This window comes from Meleagris gallopavo, chromosome 7 (genome assembly GCF_905368555.1).
Source record: "Meleagris gallopavo chromosome 7, MGAL_WU_HG_1.1, whole genome shotgun sequence".
Classification (NCBI taxonomy): Eukaryota; Metazoa; Chordata; class Aves; order Galliformes; family Phasianidae; genus Meleagris; species Meleagris gallopavo.
The window spans coordinates 29622981-29645685 of record NC_139410.1 but is presented as its reverse complement, the minus strand read 5'-3'; the positions used below and the strand labels follow the sequence as shown (position 1 = coordinate 29645685).

The 22705-nt window shown below is 42.1% G+C and overlaps 1 protein-coding gene across 7 annotated transcripts in view; it reads left to right on the top strand.

Moving 5' to 3' along the window:
• NCKAP5 (NCK associated protein 5) overlaps nt 1-22705 on the top strand; it is a 338518-nt gene that overhangs the window by 104570 nt on the left and 211243 nt on the right. For 6 of the 7 annotated variants that reach the window (XM_085228902.1, XM_085228905.1, XM_085228903.1 and 3 more), the window contains one exon: nt 9001-9074. In XM_085228902.1, coding sequence (XP_085085028.1) covers nt 9001-9074 — 74 coding nt within the window. Of the gene's footprint in view, nt 1-9000; nt 9075-20255; nt 20392-22705 lie in introns of those variants that run through there. The other variant, XM_085228906.1, reaches the window with a different exon arrangement.

Genomic DNA, 22705 nt, shown 5'->3' with positions numbered 1-22705 from the left:
CCAGAGTTGCCAGAATGTTTGTGAGGATGTGAGGACAGTGATTATGAAGCTGTGAAAGAAAATGGTAGAAAACTTAAGACTCCGATTTGTGTGTTTTTAGGATGGATGGTAGAGATTATTACAGTTGAGTTAACACGTCTGATACATGCAGAGAATGAAGAATGTCTTTATCTGTGGCTACCAAGTATCTATAATAACATTAGAATTAGATTCTCCACCTCTGCAATAGATCCCAGGAATGTTTTTCTGTCCTTGTTATCACTCCCTGTCTTCTTCAGTTAATGTGAGTCACCTGCAAGTGCCATATGCCTACACGAGTCAAACACCAGCGGCCAGCAGTTGTTCTGTGTTCTGCTTGAGTTGTATTCATAGACAAAACATCAAGGAATGATTCAGAAATGGTAATTACCTGTTAATGTCAGAAATTGATTAATTAAATGCTCCAGTGTTTGCTCTGCATCATTATGACTGCTAACATTTCTGGACAATTTCTTACAGCATCAGTGTCTTTGCTGTGTGAAGTTTATTAATGTAAATTAGATTTGACATAAACAAGACTACAGCTAATTATTTCAGGTACATATACATATTGTGTAGGAGCAAGCTCATAAAATCTGTCCATCGTTATGCACTCATGTTTTTTTTTTTACTCTGAATGTCTGTTTTAGCTGTGCAACAAATCCCTACTGCCCTAAATAACATTGATGTTTTTTCACTTGTGAAATTTCTGAGATACAAGATTTTCTGTCACTCCAACACCTCCTTAACTTATATACAGCCATTAATAACCTTGAACAACTTGGAACTGTCATCTATACCACCACAGTGAGCCTCACTTTATATTTTCATTTTGTATTTCACTATATAGAGCAACTTCATCACTACACCAGGCTGCCTGAGGACAAGAGCTGCCCATGCTAGAGGTGACTGAGAGAGCAGCCTCCCAGCCTGCCCAGGAGACAAGGTCTGGGCACTGGGTACAACCTGCTCATCCCAACTCCCACTAAAATCTCCCTTCATTTTTTTGGTACTACTCCCTGCCTGCTGTCCAGAGCGATGCCCTGTGTAGTCTGCTGGAATGGCATTCACAGCGAGTTACAGTCTGGAATAGATGGGTATCAGTGGAGATTCAGGGATTACACAGAATAGAAAGTAAGGCCATCCACTTCTATATAGGAGGGACGTCTGTTGGTACTGTAGGACAATATTATTCAGCCTTGGTTTCTGTTCCTGTAGTAACTGCATATGCTTGATGTATTGTTCACTGGAGCTGTTAACTGGTGTTAAAAGCTCCATGATTTAGAGTGTGTCTAATAAATTCAGACTTCTCTCTTATGATATCATGCTTTCTATTTCACGATAATTCTAGTAAATTCCAGTTAATGCTTTGTATTTGCTTTTACTGATTTCTCTAAGGGAAAGAAAATGAGCTAAAAATAGCATGGATTTGACTGCTGGACAAAAATGTCCAGTTTCTTATACAGCTAAGCAGAATAATTAGCTCTTTATTTTGTAGAAATGACTGCTTATTCCTATTGTTTGCATAAAGTATTTTTGGTCCAGAGACATGCTAATTTTTTTTTAGTAAGATACTGATACAAAACAAATCAATCACATTCTTTGTATTTGCTCATTCCCATTCTCTTTTTCCGGTTTTATTTACCTCTTCCTCTTTTATTTTGCCAATCTTCTCTGTTTCTGGCTTTACTCCTCACTATCTTTATATCATATCTCATTTTGAAAAATATTCCATTCTGTCAAATAAGCATTTTTAAATGGATCCCAATTTGCAATTGCTTGCCTGTTTTCTGTAAAATATTATTTTCTTCTATTTGATCATAGGAATTTTTCCTACCACTCACCTACTTAAATCTTTGCCTTTATTTCATTGCCCTGAGAGAGGAAGGCTGTCATACTGTTTTATAAATTGGCATTTATTCTCTTACAGAGCTGTTTCTTAAACCATTCAGTGCTTTGAAAGTTAGGGGCCAGAGTATTACACTGACACAAAATGCAGCACAATGGTGTTACCACTGCTTGGGATCTTCTGGGCTTCTTCTGGAACTTCTGCATTACTTTTTACCTCGATCTTAATGGCTTAGGTTGCAAACACTGCAGCATCTAGACAGTAGCCTCTGCTTTGTCATCTGGTTTTGGTGAGGGATCAAGCAAGATGCTGAGAAATCACATACTTTTGATGCTGAGAAATCATATACTTTTGAATCAAAGCTGTTCTTATGGAAGACATCAAGTTTTCCTTAGAAGGAAAGGGAGATATGTGCATCTGTTATAAAGAAGATGCAGTATTGGATTATAATGAATTTTGCAGCCTCTTATGACAACAGAACACTCACTTTTAACGAAAAGGGCTGAATTCAGCAGAGCCATACTGGTGCAGTCCAGCTGACAATTGCTCTGCTATTTTTCTGTCTGAGTCTGCCATAATACTTCCCTTTGGAAAGCAGAAGTACGTACTTTTGTCTTTTCAGTTTCACTCCTTAGTATAAGGGGTAGCAGCAGGGAACCACTGGGATTCTTCCCTTCATTCTTCAGACCAGGATACGTCACTGATTTAACATAAACCTGCTGTAATACAAGTAAACTCAATTAGGACAATTTTTAGTATTCTGGTCCCAACATTTTTCCTGTACATGATTGCCTGAGTCTTCAGATTTGCATGTTCAAAGCAACTTATTGGAAAACAGAAGGTCTTATGAAATAATGGTAAAAATAGAGCATTCTCAGGTGTCACTGGTCTGCAGAGCACTCCTGTTGTTCCCAGTGCTTGTGCTTTTTGGGACAAGCTGGCAAAAGCTGCAGTGTGGTGAGGCTCAGTGTGCCTGGTCACCACTCCTGGGGGAAGCACCATCTCACAGCTCTGCATGCAGAGGACACAGAATCTGTCCATTAACTAACAAGCTTGTGCTACTTCAAGCTTTATTAAACCCCACTGTCCTTTGTGGATGGTGACATTTAATAGGGTGCAGAGCACACACCAAGCAGCAGCTGGAGGAAAACCCAGCTGATTTTGATGAAAACAACTGGCTTCAGATGAGTTGGTAAATCAGTTTTAATCACTGCAGCTGAGATGTAATATGAACTGTTCACTGAGGCTTGAGTGATTTTAAACAATTAAGAAATTTGCTCAACACATTTATTAAAATAATCATTACTGTTTTTACCATAATGGTGTAATTCCACAGTATGTGCACAAGCACCCTTGCCAGCCTTCTGCTCCATCGCTGAAGCTCGGAATGTATGCTTTCTGTTCAGCTGTTAATAAAACTGACAATTAAAATAACGTGTTGAAATTGGGCAGGATAATAATAAATTAACACTAATGGCAGTTTAAAAGGATTTTATTTGTTTAAGCTGTACAGCTTAGCTTTTGTTGCTGTTTAACACCAGTGGTGAGGAGTCCGGCCAGGTGTAGCGTTGAAAGAAGTGACAGAAAAGTATCTAATGCAAAGAGGTTTTTATCTTTTTTCATATGTGATTTATTTTTAGTGTGCAGATGAGTAATGCTGTGTAACAGACAGCTTACTCAAATCCTCAATTATAATGTTCTCAGACATGCAAAAAACATAGTCCAGACAAGAATACATATATATATCCTCTTGGGCTGCTGGAAAAAAGCCTATTTTCTATCAAAGGTTTATGCGTCAGAATGACAACAAAAATAAATATTTTACAAAATGTATAATATTCCCTGAAGGCACTCTCCCTAGATCTAAAGCTTTACCCCAGGGCTCCCTTCCAAGATCCTTCAAAGATGACTTGTGTCTCTGCACTTGGTGTAACAGCTCAGATCTCCCCCTCACAGGTCAATCGCATCTACTCTGTGCTTAGCTAACATCATCTCCTAATTGCAACAGTCTGCTTTTTGGCTGCAGACAGCTTTGTTGTTTGATTTCTAATAACCTTCCTGTGTGAAAATACAACTTTCCTTATTTCAGCAGACGACTGGGGGCTCTGCAGAGCAGCTCCCTGTCTCCAGGACTGGATGACTGCAAGCACCTGCAGCAACTTGTCTGTGCTTTTATCATGTACTTCATTCAGCATTCTTCTCTATTCCCACAATGACAAACGTCTTCCTTGGTGAAGTACAAGAACCCAAACCCATGCTGTTGTTTTATTGTCTGGTTTCAAATGTGAATATCAGAGGAGTAACAGAGCACTGCTGCATTAGGGCCTGGGATCCCAGCAGCACCAGCAGTAGTGTAGGATGAGGCAGGAAAGCGGGAGGTCTGAGGCTCTGCAGGGCTGCCGGTGACATTTACCTTCCAGCTCTGTTTCAAAGCTGATCTGCAGAAAGATGAAGGCTGGTCTAACCTACCCAAATTCTCCAACTTTCTGCAAATGGAGTATCTCAGCTGTGTGCCCAAGCAGTATGCTGGGAGCTGCTTCAGAGCAGCAGAGCAGTGGCAGTTGGGGCAGCTACCTTATCCCCTCTCAAGTGTGGGGCAAGGGTAAGAAATGCAGGGCCAGGTCTAGATCCTGTCCTAGGATAGCCCAGCCCTGCAGCAGCACTTCCCAGTGACCAGTGACAGCAAAAGATCCCAGGCACATGCTTAATTTCCAGCACGTGAGTAGCCCTATTGAATTAAGGATGTAATCAAGTGATTTGCTGGATCAACGGCTGTATCCTTAATCCTTTTCACATATTGCTAAGCTCATTAAACTCTCTTTGATACCAAGCTGTGCAAGTTCCTTAAGAGAGACAGAGAATAAGTGTTATTTCCTTAGCTTAAATTTATCACCTCCAGCTTCTAGCAAGGGAACCTGGTGTTATAAGCCTGAGGTTGCCCTTGGGTTTGCTCTGCAACAATGGATGGGAAAATGCTCTATGTGCTGTGTAACTGTTGATACCCTGCCCAGCACAACAGCATGGATATTCCAGAACAGATACCCACGTAACCAACCCAAATACCGAGTAGTGCATCCCCAGCCTCAGTGGCAGTACTTCATTTCCTTTCTCTGACCTTTTTCCTGACAGTCATTTAGATAACAAAGTAAAGTAGGGAGGGAAAGCAAAACAATTGAGCGTTGCAAAGCTTGATGTTTTGTTCTGTCAAAAAAAACTGCTTAAGTGTATGTGTAGTCTCATGCCTAGCTTGGTACACTGATACTTCTCGCAAAGTGATTCTCTGATGCTCTCTAAATTCTCTAAATTAGATGAGCTGGTATTTGACATTTGCAAAGCAAATCTTCCTGGATGCCAGAATCTATGCATCTGCTAGAAAGATTTTCTACTTAAGTTAAATTTAATACAGCAAGATATTTTTTTCCTTAAAACAGTGTAGTTATGTGACATCACAGGTGATGACACTGTAATTTTTCAGATATGAGTTAACTGTGCTGCCCAAATCTTGCGCGGTGCAAATTTGCACGTGACAGGGCTCCAAGGAAGCTACAAAACATTTGTATTGCCCCTCAATGTGATCTGTTGGGTACTGAAAAGTGTCAGCACTTTACTAAACTATATATATAGTCCTTCTGAAAAAGCATGAGTACTGTGCTTTTGTTTTTTCTTTTCCAGATTTTGTGTTTTCACTGAACATGCCAAGTTATTTTAAATCATAGAGCCATACAGTGGTTTGGGTTGGAAGGGACCTTTAAGATCATCTACTTTCAACCCCCCTGCTATAGGTAGGAAAACCTTTCTCCTCAGGGTTGCTCTCAAGCCATTCTCTGCCCAACCTGTATCTTTGCTTGGGATTGCCCCTACCCAGGTGCAGGACCTTGCACTTGGCCTTGTTAAACTTCATGAGGTTGGCATGGGCCCACCTCTCAAGCCTGTCTAGGTCTGGATAGCATTCCATCCCTCTATCACAAAGATTAAAAAAACAAAATCACAAAGTTGCTCTAAATCTCCAATTGCTCTGTCCATCATGTTGACAAAACAGTAATACTGGCTTCCAGGCTCGAATTTGCAGAATTTGGCTTATTGGGACAGCTGGTAACAGAAAAGAACAGAAACCTGGACTTAAGAAAAGTGGTCTTGCCTTGAGCAGATGGCTTGCTTGGGATATGGCTGGCACTTTAATGTGGCAGAGAAGCATAGGAGAAAGGAAGCACTTCCAATCACAGTATTTATATCAAATCACAGCTGATATATATTTTTTTTTCCAACACTTTTGCACACTGTCAGCTTTATGTACTCCTGAGCTGCAGGTCTTCAAAGAGAAATGGAGTAATATTTCTGATTCGCCACAGGAAAAACCTGACATAAAGGCAGGAATCACACAGTGTGAGTGCATAGCTTTTTTTTTTTCCAATTGTCTTCATTTCTTTGGCCATATTTTTCAGAAAATTGCTTCAGAATGAGTTTTTTATATTATCATGGCAGAATTATGCAGAATAAAACTGCTGATCTTATCTTTGCCTATGGGGCAAAATGCACTGATGAATAAATCAGGAATATTGTTTAATATTACATTAAAAAGACATAAAGGTATTAATAATAATTTATATCAGATTAAATGTAGTAAAAAATGTTAAGAAAAAAAAAGACAGCTTGTTTTAAAGGATTTGGTTCTGAGACCATAAGCATTTGTACAGCACCTCTCTGAACTGCAATGTGTGTTACAGAATGAGTTTACTTGCAGTGGCTCAGAAGCAGCTTGCTGCCTAGTTCCCACTGTATGCTCTGAGTAAAACACAACCCACTTGATTAACAGAGAGACCAAACCTATGCTGAAACCAGTTTCTGGTCTTAACATCACCAGTATAAAAACTGCGTTAAGAAGCTCATGGTATTTCTCAAGATTTATAGTACTTAATGTTTCTGCAAATAACATCCAAAAATATATATATCTACAACAGATTAAAATTTATGGGGCAAGCCTTGAGACTGATGCAAAACTGTACAACTCTCAGAGGATTTCAAGGAATACAAGCCTGTAACAAATGATGGCAAATGCGTTGGCACAGGTCCCCAGCTCCTGTCCTGGAGCAGAGACTTACACTTGCTTTCTTCACAGATCTGTGCACTGTGACAACCTTTGGGGAACATCTCTCAGTCATAGTCAGGCTCTGTTGTGATAGGACCAGGAAAAATGGTTTCAAACTAAAAGAGGAGAGATTTAGCTTGGATATAAGGTAGAAGGTTTTTATGATGAGGGTGGTGAGGCACTGGAATAGGTTGCCCAGAGACGTGGTTGACACCCCGTCCTTGAAGGCACTCCAGGTCAGCCTGGACAAGGCTCTGAGCACCTGATCGAGCTCTAGACAGCCCTGTTCATTGCAGGGGAGTTGAACCAGATGGCCTTTAGGGGTCTCTTCCAACTCAAACAGTTCTATGATTCTATGAAACACAAGCTGAAATCTCATGTCACCCTGCCAGTGGATTCCCCACCACTGGGCAAAGGCACAGCCTGGCCTCTGCTATGCTGCTGCCAGAGGTATGAGGAGGCCCTGTCTGGGACCACCTCCCATGGGAGAGCTCACAAGCCCTGTGATAGTGTGCCTTGGGTGCTCTCCATCAGACAGAGTTGTGCTTCTGAGCATCACTGTTCTGCTTGCAGCTTGCCCTGGTGGGCTTGTGTGCACAGGAGTATTTTTCATTGATTGTATGTCTCAGATATTTCATTACTTTGTACACTACTTTATACACAGTATTAAAAGTTTTATGAGATTCCAAGAAATATTATATGACTGCCTGATAGTGTTACCCAATCACTTAGAACAGTTTCAGTCCTGAAAAATGGAAATGTGTGTTTCTGTATAAATTATGGTCATTAAAATCAGCTAACATTTATCTTCAGCCTGAGAAGACATGATGATGTACTGTCCCTGGGGTAGCTGTCTCATATTCCTGATTATAAAGATAAATGCTTAAGAAGACCCAGCTACTTTGCAATAAAAAAAAACATATTTGCACACCAAATAAATAATAATAGCATTGAAACAACTCTTAATACAAACAGGAACCCCACAGAGTGGTTTTGTGATAAGCCCAAAGCTTAAGATAAGTCCAAAAAATTGGAGCTATAAAACCAAAACTTTTGTCTCCAGAAACTGAAGATGGATTCTTTTCTGTATGTGCTTCAATCCTTCTTATTTTCTGAAGCCTGAGGTTTGAAACATATATATTTTTTGTGAGCTATTTCAAGAGAGTTATGTTATTACTGATAGGTTTTCAGAATAATAGTGATGCTGTGTTGGTACCAATGTCACATGAATATATCATATTATATCACGTGTTATTTTGTTGGTTCGTTCTGAAATATTTTCCATGAAAAACACTGAATTTGCCTTTCCGCTGGAGATAAAGTGGTATATTTCTGTTACTGACATATTTCTCTGCTGATCATCTCTTTTCATTGAGTTTAAAGAACAGGCTTCAATTTTAAAAAGTCCAAATTGTTCATCTGATGATGATTATTTATCAGAAGTCCAGTCTAGACACAAATACAGTAACTTTCATGTAGCTGATATTGCAAGCTAAACTATCTGCAAAAGTGGAACTGGAAAACGATACAGGAGTTGAATTATAGTTTTATTTTCAAGTAGAGTACATGGTATAGTATTTTTCACGCTAGCCACAAAATAAATATTTGAGTCAAATATTCAGTAAATATTCAGTTCACTTTGATATATGGCCGAAGTAAACAAAATTCACACCAAAATAATGATGGCACCAAAACGATGATGAAATGTTATTTTTCTGTTTTGATCCAAGATATATAATTCTGGGCTTAGAACATGAATTTATATTTATACGTACCCTAATTTATTTGTGCTAGTTGCATATCCTCACTGCTATTTGTCTTCCCCATAGATAATCTCTGAAAACTGCATTGGGCTGCTACCCTCCTCATTTGGAATGAATACAGATTTGATTTTAATCTAGATCTTTCATCACTGGGACTTGTGTGTACGTGGAATAACACTGGGTCCAAAATGAAAATGGACCCCACAAGCTGACTGTTTTTTACTCAAACGTTTACAAATGCTTTGAACATTGAAGAAGTAACCTTTTCATCTTTTTTCATTTAGGAGTATATGGACTCAAACAAATACATAGAGCATCTAGTGACTCAGCTAGAGGAACAACGCTGGAATTTATGGAGGCAAGTACTATATACAAACATATTTATTTATGTAGTTCTGTTGGAAGAAATACTCTACTCCATAGTTCTTGATTTCAAACAAATGTTGGATATTGAGTTTCTGCACTATTAATGTCTCTTCAGCAAATCTTACCTAAATGGAACAACTCAGAAAGGCATCACACAGCAGTTCAACTTTGCTAATCAGAGCAGATAAATACATACACAGTTTTCCCCATGTTCTATTTTTGAAGCACGGGATGCTAACTGTACTTCAGTTTCCTTTAATTTGTCTGATTTTGTCAAATGGTGGGATATTCTTGGGTTAAGCATTTTCTCCAAATAGCACATACAATGTAGCCAAGAAAAAAAAACCACAGTAGAACAATATGACAATTTGAGAGTTTTGAAAATCAAATATACAAAGTTTTATAACTTTGCAGTACTCTTGATAGTCTAGAATTTTCTGTTTCTTTTATGTTCGTGTTGCTTAGTGGAGGTTGTCCAGATTTAGCTGTGATCTGACAAAGAAGCAATTTCCATACGCTGATGTAAAACTAGTGGGCATTTCTATTCTGTCCTACAGCAAATGTGGTAGCAGCACCAGCTGAAGTTTGTGTCAAAATTGGTGCTCCTCTGGTGGGATGGTTATAGGACCTCACAAAACTCTGTGCATGCGTCCAGTCTAACAAATGTTATTTACTGTCATAGGTAGGTCATCAACTCTCTTGCAAAAAGGTGCTGACCTCATTGCAGGCACAGTTTCCTCTTTACAACAGCAGTTTTATTATACATTTTACTGCAGTAGTTTTGGTGCTGCTGATGTCTTGTTAGGTAGGATAAACAGTTGTGCACCTTTTAAAATGTATCAAGTGCCATTTCAGCAGTTGGCACAGGTATTTTAGATTCTCTAAGTATTTCTGCATCACTGTTCTCTAGCTGTTTCTCAGGGCTATTCTAATGTAAGATGCTAAAGAGAGCTGAGAAGTTACCTAAACTTCATAAGTCTCTTTCCCTTAATGAACTGATTATTGCTTGATCATTTTTAAATTCAGTCTTCCAGAATTTTAATTTGTATAGAGTTGTGATATAAAAAGATCTATGACAGCACTTTGCAGTATGTCCTTGTGCTTTATATTTACTTAAGAACTCAATATCTCATGATAAAATGCTCAGTATCTCATATCTTTATAGTTTGTGCTAGATTTGTGTCTAGAATGATGTTTAATGCAGAGCACACGGAGCAATACCAGAGCTGAAACAAATTCAACATTCTCGATCCATACATTTTTTAATTGGCATATTTAATTTGGCTTTATTTTTCTAAAGACATAGAGATGATCACAATTTCTATTAATATATAGTCAAATATAAATTAATCTTCATATATTAATTTAATCTTTATAGATTAAAACCCAATTCAAGTTAGTTATGATCAAGGGAAGAAATAATGATCTGTCTGATTTTTCAGTTGAATGCCTCTCATGTACAGAAAAAGTAGCCTTCCAAATGACAGTACTACTTAGTATGCATCTCACAAACTTCCTGTCCTGTAGGATGTAAAGTAGTATTACAGCATTTACAGCATTTGAGATATGAGTTTAGTCTTTTTCAAAGTAAATATTTGAAATTTTGTGCAATTCATGCTTTTTATTTTTTTTTAGTATTAAAAATAACTGGTACTAAAATATAACTATGTTTAAAATCTCAGTATCTGGGAAATTCTATTTGTGAGAGTGAAGGTAATAACACTATATGAGAAACACGTTGAAGTAGTTAAATAGAAATTAAAAATAAGAATTTAAGAGAAAATGTCTGTGAACAGTAGCAGAGAACAAATTTATTTATTATGGACAGACATTCAGTTGTGGTCTGAAAATAAGGTGTTCTTGGAAAAATCATGAGTGTAATTTATTTTTAATATTTATATTTAATATTATTTTATGGGATGTTGGCAGAAAAAGTTAAGACTTACAGTGAGCCCTAGAAGGTAAGCCCTTCTGGTTTTTGCCAGTTGTCTTTGAACACTGTATTTCTCTCTTTTAAATCTATAATATGTTTCATGGCGAGGATTATGCTAACAGCTCCCACTACGCAGGGGCAGGAAGGGGCTGTCTATAGCCAGACAGATGTCCCAATAAATCAGCATAGACCTCTTCTCAGACTTCATTATGCTTCTGATTTGTGACTACCACAGTTTTAACCTGGTGGGTCACTGGGCACTGAACCTCAGACTGACCGATAACCCCTGCTTTACTCTAGGCGGGCTAATAAAAAGAGAAGACACAAATCCTGAATGCTGAGCTCCTTCAGTGTTCCTTATGGCCTGGGCAGATTTAAAGCACCCAGGCTGAGGCTGAGCAGACTAAAGCCGATGTCATGGTGTGCATATCAATTTTACATTTCCTTTACATTTCCAATTGTACAATGGGACCCTAAAAGATGTGGGGGCAAAAACTTCTTTTCAGAGGACTACTGTTTATATATGGTAAAAGCATCTGCTGTTGAGTTTTTATCGCTGTAGTTGCAGCCCCCAGTGGGTTAGGTCACATTTTATTGCTATCTGCTAAAAGAGACCTCTGGCCCAGCCTCACAGATCCTGTTTTTATAGACCTTCACTAGGTACTAGTGGAAGTTTTTCACTATTATGTGGATATGAAGGTTTTCTTAATGGCTTTTCTTATGCTGAGGATCCTACAGAAATTATTTGCAAATGAAGAATGATGAAAGAGGCAGCATACTTAAATGGTCAGTGGTTCCCCCATTTCTCTAGCATGTTTGAACAAAGCAAACTCATTTGATGTGAGACAAATTCCACTTCCATCCATGTAAATCACCAATATTTATCATTGGAGTTACATTAATAATGTACACCTCAATGTATCAGCTTGAACCAAAGCATTGTGTTACTTTAGATTTCTCTGCCTTGTCTTGTCTGGAAATAACTTCAAATAGGACAGAAAAGGGTCAGCGGTGGGTAATTCCCCTGCAGTGGTATTTCTCACATACTCATCTAATGCTCTTTCTAATTCAGCTGACCTGCATTACTCTGTATAATTCTTAATAGCAGAATCAGATGAAAAAACAATGTGAGAGGCAGAAATTTGCTCCTGCAGCCTTTGCTAATTGACCTTGACAGTAGATCATAATTTTTAATTCTTGACACTTAAGCCAGTGACAGCAATTACTGGTTCTCTTAGCAGAAGAAAGGATTTAAGCACAAGATGCTTGTTACAATATGCAAGAGTCAGGTCCTGCTCTTAAGAACTTTTAATTTTGCCACTAGTGCTACTGGAATCAGTTCCAAACCTTCAGTCTATGTTGATGAAAGCATTAGGTTATACTGCATTTCAGACACGACAATCATAAAATAAATGAAGGATCAACAGCACTTTATTACCATAAAGAAAAACTCAGAGGGGAAGAGCCACAAAATATCACCAACTTCATGTTTTAAAAACAGTTTTCTAAATAGATTTGCTCTGCTTTCATCTCCAGCATTAGCATGTTTCTATACTCCTGGGTTTAATGCCTGTATACTAAAGAGGTGCCAAGTATTAAACAGGTTGCTTTTGCTGTAATCACAAACTTCCATTGGGAGACCATAATTGCTAACAAGCAACATAGCTCTGTGAGAATTCTTCATGGTGAGCACAGATTAAAATAACAACTGTGATTAGGTTTAAACTGCTTGACTAGAAAAGGACTAATCTTAGGGGAATAAGTTGCATGGCAAAGAAATGAAAAACCCTGTGTATAAAATTATAGTAATGAAGGCTGTGAAAAAATCAAATGCTACCCCAGCTAAATAAGGTCGTACTCTGCTCAAATATCTTTTTCTTGTCAGGAACTTAGCAACTTGGCCAGAGAGGAAATAAGGTCAAACAACAGATCTTGGGGCCGCAACCCTATTTCAACCTGTCCTGGAAGCTTCTGAGTAACAAAAGTTGCCTCTGATCTGGGATGTCACCTGAGTTAAAGACTGCATGCAGATCTTGCCAAATTGCTGCTGTAGCCCATCAGCAGCAGAGATTGGTTTGGTTTGTAAGAGGTTTCCTTCCCCTTTGCCCCTGGGTTTTCAGTCTCCCATCCTGCCACTCCATCTTACCAGTGTTGGTACAGTAAGGAAAAAGGTGTTTTGTGCTATTAGCCATTAGCAGCTGCCTTTCCTCTTTGTTGGTTTTTGGTTATTTTTTGTTGGGTTTTGATTTTCCACATCCCTAGAACACAGATGAATTTACTATGATAATAGATTTGTAAAATCCCCCCAAACACTGATGTCCTTCTTTCAAGAAATCCATAGTGTAGGAGGTGAGGCTGGCAGGGACAGAGCAGAATTCAGTCACCACAGCTGCTCAGATGTTTCCAACTGTAATTATATTATCACATATTTGTTTCTCCAAAAGTTGGGCTTCTGGGATGTGTAAAAAAAATCACATTGTATGGATAGCAAATACATAATGCTATTGAGTTGTCTAACAGATGTTGGCAGTACTGCTTCCAAAGACGAGCATTTGAATATGCATATTAGGAGACGGCCAATTAATAACACATCTGATTTTTGGCCAAACGTGCCTTTCTTTAGATGAGTGTAAATTTGGATGGTTCAGTGAACAGTGCATGTGAGCTACCAGGCCACAAAAAGCACTGCCATTGTACTAGCTATAAATGAAAGACTCACTTCTTTTGAGTCCCTGGTACAAGGTCTGTGTCACCCCAGGGTGCTCAGCAATACTTTTCCATGATGGAACTAGATGAGAGTAGGTAGAAAAGCAGGCATTATACTTTTGGCCTTATACATAATATTTTTTGCGGAATCCCACTAATTAGGCTTTTTTTTTTTTTTTTTTTTTTTGGTAGAGTATTTACTATGTTGACTTCAAATTAAACACAAATTAATGAACTGTGGTATACAAGAAATAGGACGTGGGATGATTTGAGCACAGTATATTTGTGAAAAGTATTAATTCTGGAGACTGCATCTCAGCCTGTTCTTAATCTGAGAAAACTGCCATTAGAAGTGCACATCAGTTCTGTATGAGTCGGGGGTGAAATGTCAAGCCTCCGTTACCGAAGTCATTACAGAAAGGATTTGGAACCATTTGAATACAAAATAGTTCGGGCTAAACTGCCCAAATTATAGAATTGCAGACAAAAGATGGAATAATGTTCTCCAAAAAGTATCTCAGTATGCTCATGTTTATGAAATGAAACAAATTAACCAAAGTTAAATTAAAAATGTTAATAACATTCTGTAATTAATTAGGGACTGGGATATTTCTGCACAGATGTACGCTTGTCTTAATAGCACAACTGCCTGAACCATGAATTGATTTGTTTCTCTTAAATTAAAAAATAGAAAGCCTGGAGCAAAATATATTCGTTAGATACATTTGGTAGAATAAGGATCACAAACGTTCCCTACTAAGTTGAAAGGAAAGAAAAACTCCAGCAGGGAAGTATGAAGAAGGTCTACTTGACATATGGATATTTGTTAAAAGCAAAACGCATGAACAGCCCAGAGTAAATTAGATCCTCATTGATATGCTGGGAAATGAAATGTATAATCCTGGCACGGCTCTCTGTTTGTTTAGTTTTCTGTAAAAATGAATTCTTTTGTGTATGCAGATACACCTGTTACTTTGGAGGCTATGTGGGGTTAGAAACAAGACTGATATTCCCTGCCATCAGGTTTGCTCCTGCGCCCCAGCCTGGTGCAGGTGGTAGCACTGTGCACATCGCAGGGACGGCTACGTGCTGATGCCAAGCTGCAGCCCAGCTCTCAGTTATGAATCCAAATAACAGATCAAAACAGCAGCCTGCTGGAAACAAATAGCAATTAGCTACTGTTGTTACTCAGAGTTTCTCCAATTCGAGTTTAAAAATCACACGTCTCCAAATGTAAGCATCTCTATAGGCTACTTTTGTTATTTCATATTGAATACAGTCTTCTGATCTCACGAGTGGCTAGACAAAGCCAAGCTTACCCATGTTGAATCTTATTTGACTCGTCAGATATTTCCAATGGCTTCACTGAAATTAGTAACAGAGCAAGGAGTAATGTGTATATGTGACAGTGACGTTGCCCTGAAGTGTTCCCTGTGACCCAAAAGCAGCAGCACCCGCACACTGCAACTCTGTTTCCTCTTTGGTAGAGGAAAATCCTTGGATTTACATCAAGGTAACAAAGTAGGAATTTGCACTGCTATAAAACCAGAATTTTTAAAGGTATTTTAGAAATGAGTGCTGCACGGATGCAGGCTGTGATATGGGAACCTTGGCAAGAGGATCTTTCTGGGGGTCTGCAATGGGTGGGTGGACACAGAAAAATGGACCATTTATGAATCCATTACTTTTAAAGGAATGCCACGTCACTGACCTCTTTCACTAATAAAGCAGCCAGAAAAGGACAGTGCTGATGGCAGCTTAGAAGAGGCCACTGGGAAAATGCACATGGAGTCATGCAAGCCAGGTTAGCAGCTTTCCTTGTGAATTAGTCCCACTTGTGCAAAAGGAAAGTTAAATAATCACATTTAGCATTTCTGCTTCATTCGGTAATGCTCAACCGTTCTTATTTCTTGTGAATTACATTAAAGCAAGACTTTACAGCCCCATGTGAGAACAAGGCCTTATTGTTCCAGTCCCTACACAAAGTGAGAAGTGGTTTTCATCTCCTCAGGAGTAACACAGCTTTCTTTTTACAGAGAAAAGTAAAGTTGTGATTATACAAAGTAACGGAGCTTATAGGAGAGATCTGTGTCTAAACTGGGAGCTGGGCTGAGTTGCTGTGTCCCAGTTTGGTATTAATAAGGCTGCGTTCCTCATGTCACAGCACTGCATGTAGTCAGCCTGCTCACTGCTATCTGGGGAATGAAGTTCCTACAGCACTGCCTGAATCTTTAAAAGGTTTTGCTTAAAACAGGTTCTGTGACAGCTCTGTCCTGTGCTCTGCAGCAGGAGAGCATTTTCCTGTATCTGTGGTTCATAGCATGGTTAGGTGTGGAAGAAGAGCACTGCTCTTGTCCTTGGCCCCGCTCCACAGAATGAAAGTCCACTGCAAAGGATCTTTGTCAGCAGATAGCATTTGCAAGGGGAGAAGGAGGGCTCTGCCCCGTTCTCTTGAGACAGTTCATTGTAACATGTATTGATGCTTCTGTGCCGGCACTAAGGATCTTTATTACAGAGAAAACAATGGATGTAGATGTGTGTCTCAGCCAGCCAGGCCTTTTAAAGGATTAAAACTGCTTTAGTTGAGAGCAGGGCACCTGTGCAGTGGAAACGATCCTCTGACCTGTCTCTTCCCATTATTTAACAGGTGAAGTGTGCCCTGACCTCTCGCTGCTCTCTTCCTGCTGTCCCCCCAGGCGTTCTGGGTGCTGCATGGCTCCATATGCTCTGGGAGCATTTTTGCAGAAATTCAGTTCTGTAGCTGCACGCTCACCTGATCTCTTGTTTAGCTCTGGTGTTGACTGTAAGCAGACAGGAAGAGCCTGGGGAGGTACCTTGCTACTTTCTGAATCTTCTTGAATTCTGCAGGGTTTGGCTGCCCTCCTGTTTGCAGACATTGCACAAGACCCAGAGTATCCTTGCTTTCTTACGTTAGCCAACTATTTTTTTCATTGCTTTATTCATTAGTAACAGGCCACTGCGATGTCAGTAGTAACCCATACTCTCGGATAGGGCCCATTTGCACATTATTTTTTTTCTAATCAGGAATTAATTTAAACATATTCTGCTGTAGGGAAAATATCATGCATTTACAGCATAAGCCTGTATAAACATTATTGTAATGGGTTCCGCTAGGGACAAGGTTTCACATATAAGGCAGTATTCATTAGATATTAAAGACTTGAGCATATTTTTTTCCTACTTAAATCAGCATGGCTCAGAATTTGCAAACTCTTGCTTATGTAGCTATTCCCCTGAGATTTTGGAAAAAGAATAACAGCTTGCAAAATACAGTCTTCTTGGTTTTATTACCACCTGATTAGCTAGGCAGAGTCTAGAAAGTCTAACTTAAATAAGCACAAAAAAAAAAAAAAAAAAAAAAAAAAAATTAGAAAACCAGATTAATCTCCAGCAAAGCTTGGCAGTAAGAAGACACCAGTTTTGGCAGGATACTTAATTTGCTGCAATTTACGTAGCACCTTTGAAAACAGTGGAGAAATAACCTGACCTGCCTCCCAGAATTGCCAGGACAGGTATGTGCAGCCCAGTCCTGGAAGCAGCTTGCCTCTACTTTGAGGCTACTCCAAACTTCTCCCTTTAGGTGCATTCCTGATAATGCCATAATAAAACAAGTACTGTTTTCTATTCGTTTCACTAGAAGCGGATTCTTAGTCTTCTACCAGGCAATCTGAGAGCCTCTTAAGCCCTCTGGAGCAGCACACATGTACAGTGTGGTTCCTGTTAGGCTTCCTGTATTTTTATGATCTTCCATTCTTTCTGGCTGGGGAAGAGAGATCAAATGCAAAGGAAGGACCCATCTTCCTGCAAGGCCCTAAGAGACAGCGATCCAGAAACTCTCATCAAAGCTGTAAGCACTCTGAATCTGTCTTCTCTTTTTCCCTAATAACACTACTAAAATGCAGAAGTGGCCAAGTGCTGCTCTGCGGCCACTGCTAGGCATGTCAGGAGTTCCTTCCACCTTTCTTCTGCAGCATGGACATGTGCAAATGGCAGCACTTGAGCCTTTCTTCTGACATTCAAAACATACACGGAATTCCCATGTAGGATCTGAATTTTGAATTTCCACTGACATCAATAGAAAACTCAAACTGTATCTGGCAGAGGCTGAAAGGAAAACTGTCTGTAAGTGCTGCCAATTGTGCCATTTCTTAAATACGAGCACTGTAGTTGTAGTATCACTCCAAAGCAGTGGTGAGCAAAGTCATGAATGTTGTTTGAAGAGCAATGCATCGTCAGAAAAACATCTACACTAGATAAAGTTACACAGACCTAGGGACAAGCAATAATGACTTGGAACGTGTATTGGAAAGAACTGGAAAAAAATTTTTTTTCATTCCAGGAGTCCAGGCTAATCTAACATACCTGTAAGTTCATTCTAATAACCTAAAACATATGGATCTCACTAGGAATTTAAGCTGGCCCTTAAATAAAAGCTTTCTATTCAATAATTTACATCTGACAGAAAGATGTGTTGACTGGACTAGAGCAGCACTGTAAGATTTGCTGTATCTGACAGGAAAGGACCAACAGTGATCCTCCCACATGGTGAATAGTGGCTGCAGTTTGGGTTCCCCAGAGTGCATTGGCAAGGGTGCACTGGAGCTGGGAGAGATCAGTGCAGGGCAGAGAAGGGTACCCAGAAGCATGGGATGGCAGCTCTCACTCGTGGAACAACGAGGGCTCTCCAGCCTGAAAATGGGGTACCTTAGGCAGGGGAACAGCAGTTCTGAAAACAGGAGCTGTGTGGCAGAGCTGTGTCTGCTGGTTCCTTCAGTGCAAGAAATACACAGTATCAGATACAACTAACAGGTGGCGTGTCAAACAAAAAAGATTTTTCATGCGACATGTAATCAAGTTTGAGAGCATCTGCAATGGGATACTGCATATTATAAGGGTGTACGAGGGTTCAGCTGGAGTCTGGACATAGTCATGGCAGATTACTGCTGAGAAGTTCTGCATGCAGGGGGCTGGGAAGTCCTGAGCTCCCCAGTGGTCTCACCACAGAAAAGCACTTTATCCTTCCCTGGACACCCAGGTTTTGTGCTCATCAGAGAAATGATGTGAGCTGCACAGCCCCTTCGGCCAGATCCAGCACTGCCTCTGCCATGTCACCTGTCTCAGAACATGCAGCCCCTGCAGCTCCCATCGCTGATTACAGAGGAATCAGAACAGGCGATTTGGATTGATTGTGCAAGCAATACGTATTACAATGTGACTGCATCTTATTGGAATGTTGTTATTCCTACTTAAACAGAACATCAGCATATTTTAAACTCAGTAATTAAAATCAACTCTTGGGAGAGTTGTTGAAGGTGTTTCCCTGCACAACAAAGCAATTAAACACATCAACAGGCATTACTTCAGTGCTGTGCGACTGCTACAGGATCCTGGCTTAAGCCATGACAACCTCATTCTAAGGAAGAGTCAGAATCCATTTGGAGAACCCAAATCAAGGGGATTTAGGGACTTTTCATCAACCATTCTGCCTGGTTCACTTCTCACATTGCTTGCCAGCTTTCTTTCAGAGAGTGTTGTAGTATTTCAGAACTGAAGTCATAGCTAAATCATTCCTCCAGTACTTTTCTCACCTCTCATTGGCAGGTACAGCCCTGGCCTCCACTCAGTGTCATGAGGAGCATGAACTCTGCACCCTATGTGTCCTACACTCTCATTTCCATCCCACCAGGCTTCTCCCTTCTTGTTTCTAAGACCCCAGTCTTCTCCAGTCAAACCAGAAGATCCTGCCCAAGCTCTCACTGTCTCTACTTGGATTCTCTTAAGTGCAAAATGTCTACAAATTCCCCATCGCATCCAAAAATAGAACCGGAGAATCATAGAATATCCCAAGTTGGAATGGATCCCTAAGGATCATTGAGTCCAACGCCTGAATGCGTTCGATCTGTCTGCTGGACCACGATGGCCACACAACTCTTTGACCTCAGGCCGACGAGGCGGGCTCTCCAGAAGCAGTCTTCCCCAGCACAGCAGGGTTTACGAGGCACGCCAGCTGGCCGGACCCAAGGGTGCGCGGCCCCGCGCTGCCCTCTCAGCAGGCCGTGCCTCCTTCCCACGCTTCCGACGGCCCCGAGGCGGCACCGCCGCTCGGGGAGCGCTGCGGGCCGGGCTGCGCGGCGCTGCCCCCGGGGAATTTCGGCGGCGGTAGAGCCTCGCGCGGGGCGGCCCCGGCCCGGGACGAGCCGCCGGCCCCGGCCCCGGCCCCGCCGCCGCAGACAATGGCCGCCCCCGCCCGACCCCCCCCAACCCCCTCCCCGCCGCGGCGAGCCCCTGCTGCCGCCGCACGGTTGCCGGAGCCATTCAGTCGCGGCCGATCGCGACCGCGGCAGACGGGCAGGATCTGACGGCCCGGTGCTCCGCGGCTGCCCGGGGCCGGGGCGGGCGGCTCGGGCGGAGCCCCCCCTCGCCCCCGCGCGAAGTGCCGCCCCCGCATGCCGAGCGTCCCGCGGCCGCGGAGGGAGCGAGGCGCTCCGCAGCGCGACAAAGCGGAGGAGGCGCGCGGCGGCCGGCGGCGGAGGGCAGCCCGGGGGGGCGCGGCCCCGCTCCGCTCGTCGTAGGCGGCGGCCGGCGCTGCGCTCCCCGGGCCCGGCACGGGCCGCCCCCGGCCGCCGCATCATGCCCCGCCGGGCAGCAGGTAAGGCGCCAGCCTCGTCCCGCCTCGCCTCCTTCACCTGCCCGCCTCGCCGCCGCCTCCCTTCCCCCGGCAGCCCCTCGCCATCCCCGGGACCGGCGCGGACGGGCGCGGCCTGCGGGCGGAGGCGGCCCCGGTCCCGGCACCTGCTCCCGCCCCGCTCCCCGCCCCGCCGGGCCCGGCGCCTGCTGCCCGCCGCGCTGGAGGCCCGGGACTCCCTCCTTCCCTGCCTCCTTCTCTGCCTCCTTCCCTGTCTCCCTGCCGCCTCCGCCCCGCTGCGCGTCAGCCCGCGGCGCAATGCGCTGCCTTCCCCTTGGGCTGCTGCGCTCGCGGTCGAGCCCTGTTGCGTCCTGAGGCGGCAGCATCCTAACAAGCCTTGCTGTTACCGTTTTCATATGATAATAGTAAATTATTATTTAATGTAGACTTGTTTGTGTAAAAATGTCTTCTCCGCGTTGCATGAGCCGTGGACAAGTGGCTGGTGCTGATGGGAGAAGTTGAGCGTAACAGAGCTCAGTGCAGAGCACACAAAGCAATGGGATGCGGGATGTGCTGTGGGCCTGGGAGGCGTCGGGCTGTTGGCTCAGCTGCTGGTCAGGCTGTTGGTCCGGCAGTTGGCTCAGCTGCTGGCTCAGTTGGCTCTTAGTAGGGTGCTGGAGTCGCTGTCCATCGTCTGAGGTGGGCTTACCCCACTGGCACTCTAACTAAGCTAGAATAAGTGTGCGGTTTCCTCATAAGAAAAAAGTCAGAACCTCATAAATAGCACAGCGTTGTTAACTCTGTGTATTTAAGGTTCTTTTTCTCCTCAAAGTTAAACTATTTTAGATTTGGAATCATAAATGCCTACTACAAATTTCTGCTTGTCTTAAAAATTGTTGTTTTGGCTAAAACCCTTGTTAATCATCAGAAAAGTTTTTAGCAAGTGAAGTACCATTAAACAGACAAGTGATTTACATCGGGAGGTCAGCTGTGTACATTACGGGGTTGCAGATAAGCTGTGTAAGTAAACAGAAGCGTGGGGCTCAGTTATTGTGCATGGCCATGGAGTTATCATGGGGCTGTTTCGCTAGTTAATAGCACAGGGCTGCGTGGGAACTGTTTGATCTGCAGGACTTTTGCTTGGCAGCGGTTTACTTAAGGTTATTACACTCTGTTTGGAGACTCGTGTTTGCCAGCCATTATTGCATTCTTAGCTCCAGGCTTCCCAGAGTTACAGGTTAGTAGGTCAATAAAAAATTGCACTGAAATGCTGGAATTGACAGGCTGGGTTTTTAAATGCGGTTGGGGAATAACTGCAACAATCAGAACTCTGAGGAATTGGGTTTTTTCCTATGTTTTTTGATGCCGGTTAATGGTGAACCAAAAATACTACTCTTGCCCTTGAACACTGGGAATGTTTTTCCATTCCTTGTTAACAGAGAAAATAAATTGTATAAGCCAAGTGCAGAGTGCTCTGTCAGGATGAAGTGACCAGCTCCCTACCCAGCCTCACTGCCATCTGCCAGCGATCGGGGCAGTGGTGCCACTGGCAGTAGGTAGGCTTACCAGTACAAGAATATAAATGTCATCAGGTCCCTGCTGCTGCAGATTTATGTGTTCTTTTAAATGTGAAAATGACTGTGCCACACAGGGAAATGGTATGAAAAAAGTTTGTCATTAGATTGCAATTGCTTTAAAAGCACCTTAATCGAATCTGAAGTCTTCCAAGATGAAGCACTTCCAGAACTCGGTTGCAGGATGCGTTCCAGGAGCCCAGCTATGGTGTCTTACTGCCCGACTGCAGACCTGCAGCACATGCCATGTCCCTGCTCTGCCAAACACTGGAAGCCCACAGTGCACAGAGCAGCTCCATCCGTGCCATCCCATGCAATTTACGTGCTCAAAGTGAAGCATATGGCTGCCCTGTGCCTGGCTCAGTGTGCGCTGACAATTACGGGTGGATCAGATGTTCAGAGCAGAGGAAAATGAGAAAGATCACAACTTGTGGGTGGTTTCAGCAGCTCACGTTCAGTTTGCTGATTGGAACGTTATGTCCTTTAGCTCAGGACTACCTTCACTTGTACTTCATGTACATTCAGTCTGCTCTCTTCTTGCTTTTAGAGTGTTTCCTCAGAAAATCATTCCTGCCTCCATTTTTCTCATCTGTCTTTGCTGTTAATTGATGTAGCTTTTACTGTCTGACATTACATTTACTTACTGACAAGCATTTGTGTTTAAGTAGGTATTTGGTGACTCTTTCTTTCTGAAGCAAAGATCCCCCCTTTCTGTAGTAGCTGTGTTGTGGTTACTTCTCCACTCCTGTGCCAAGTTGGGTTCG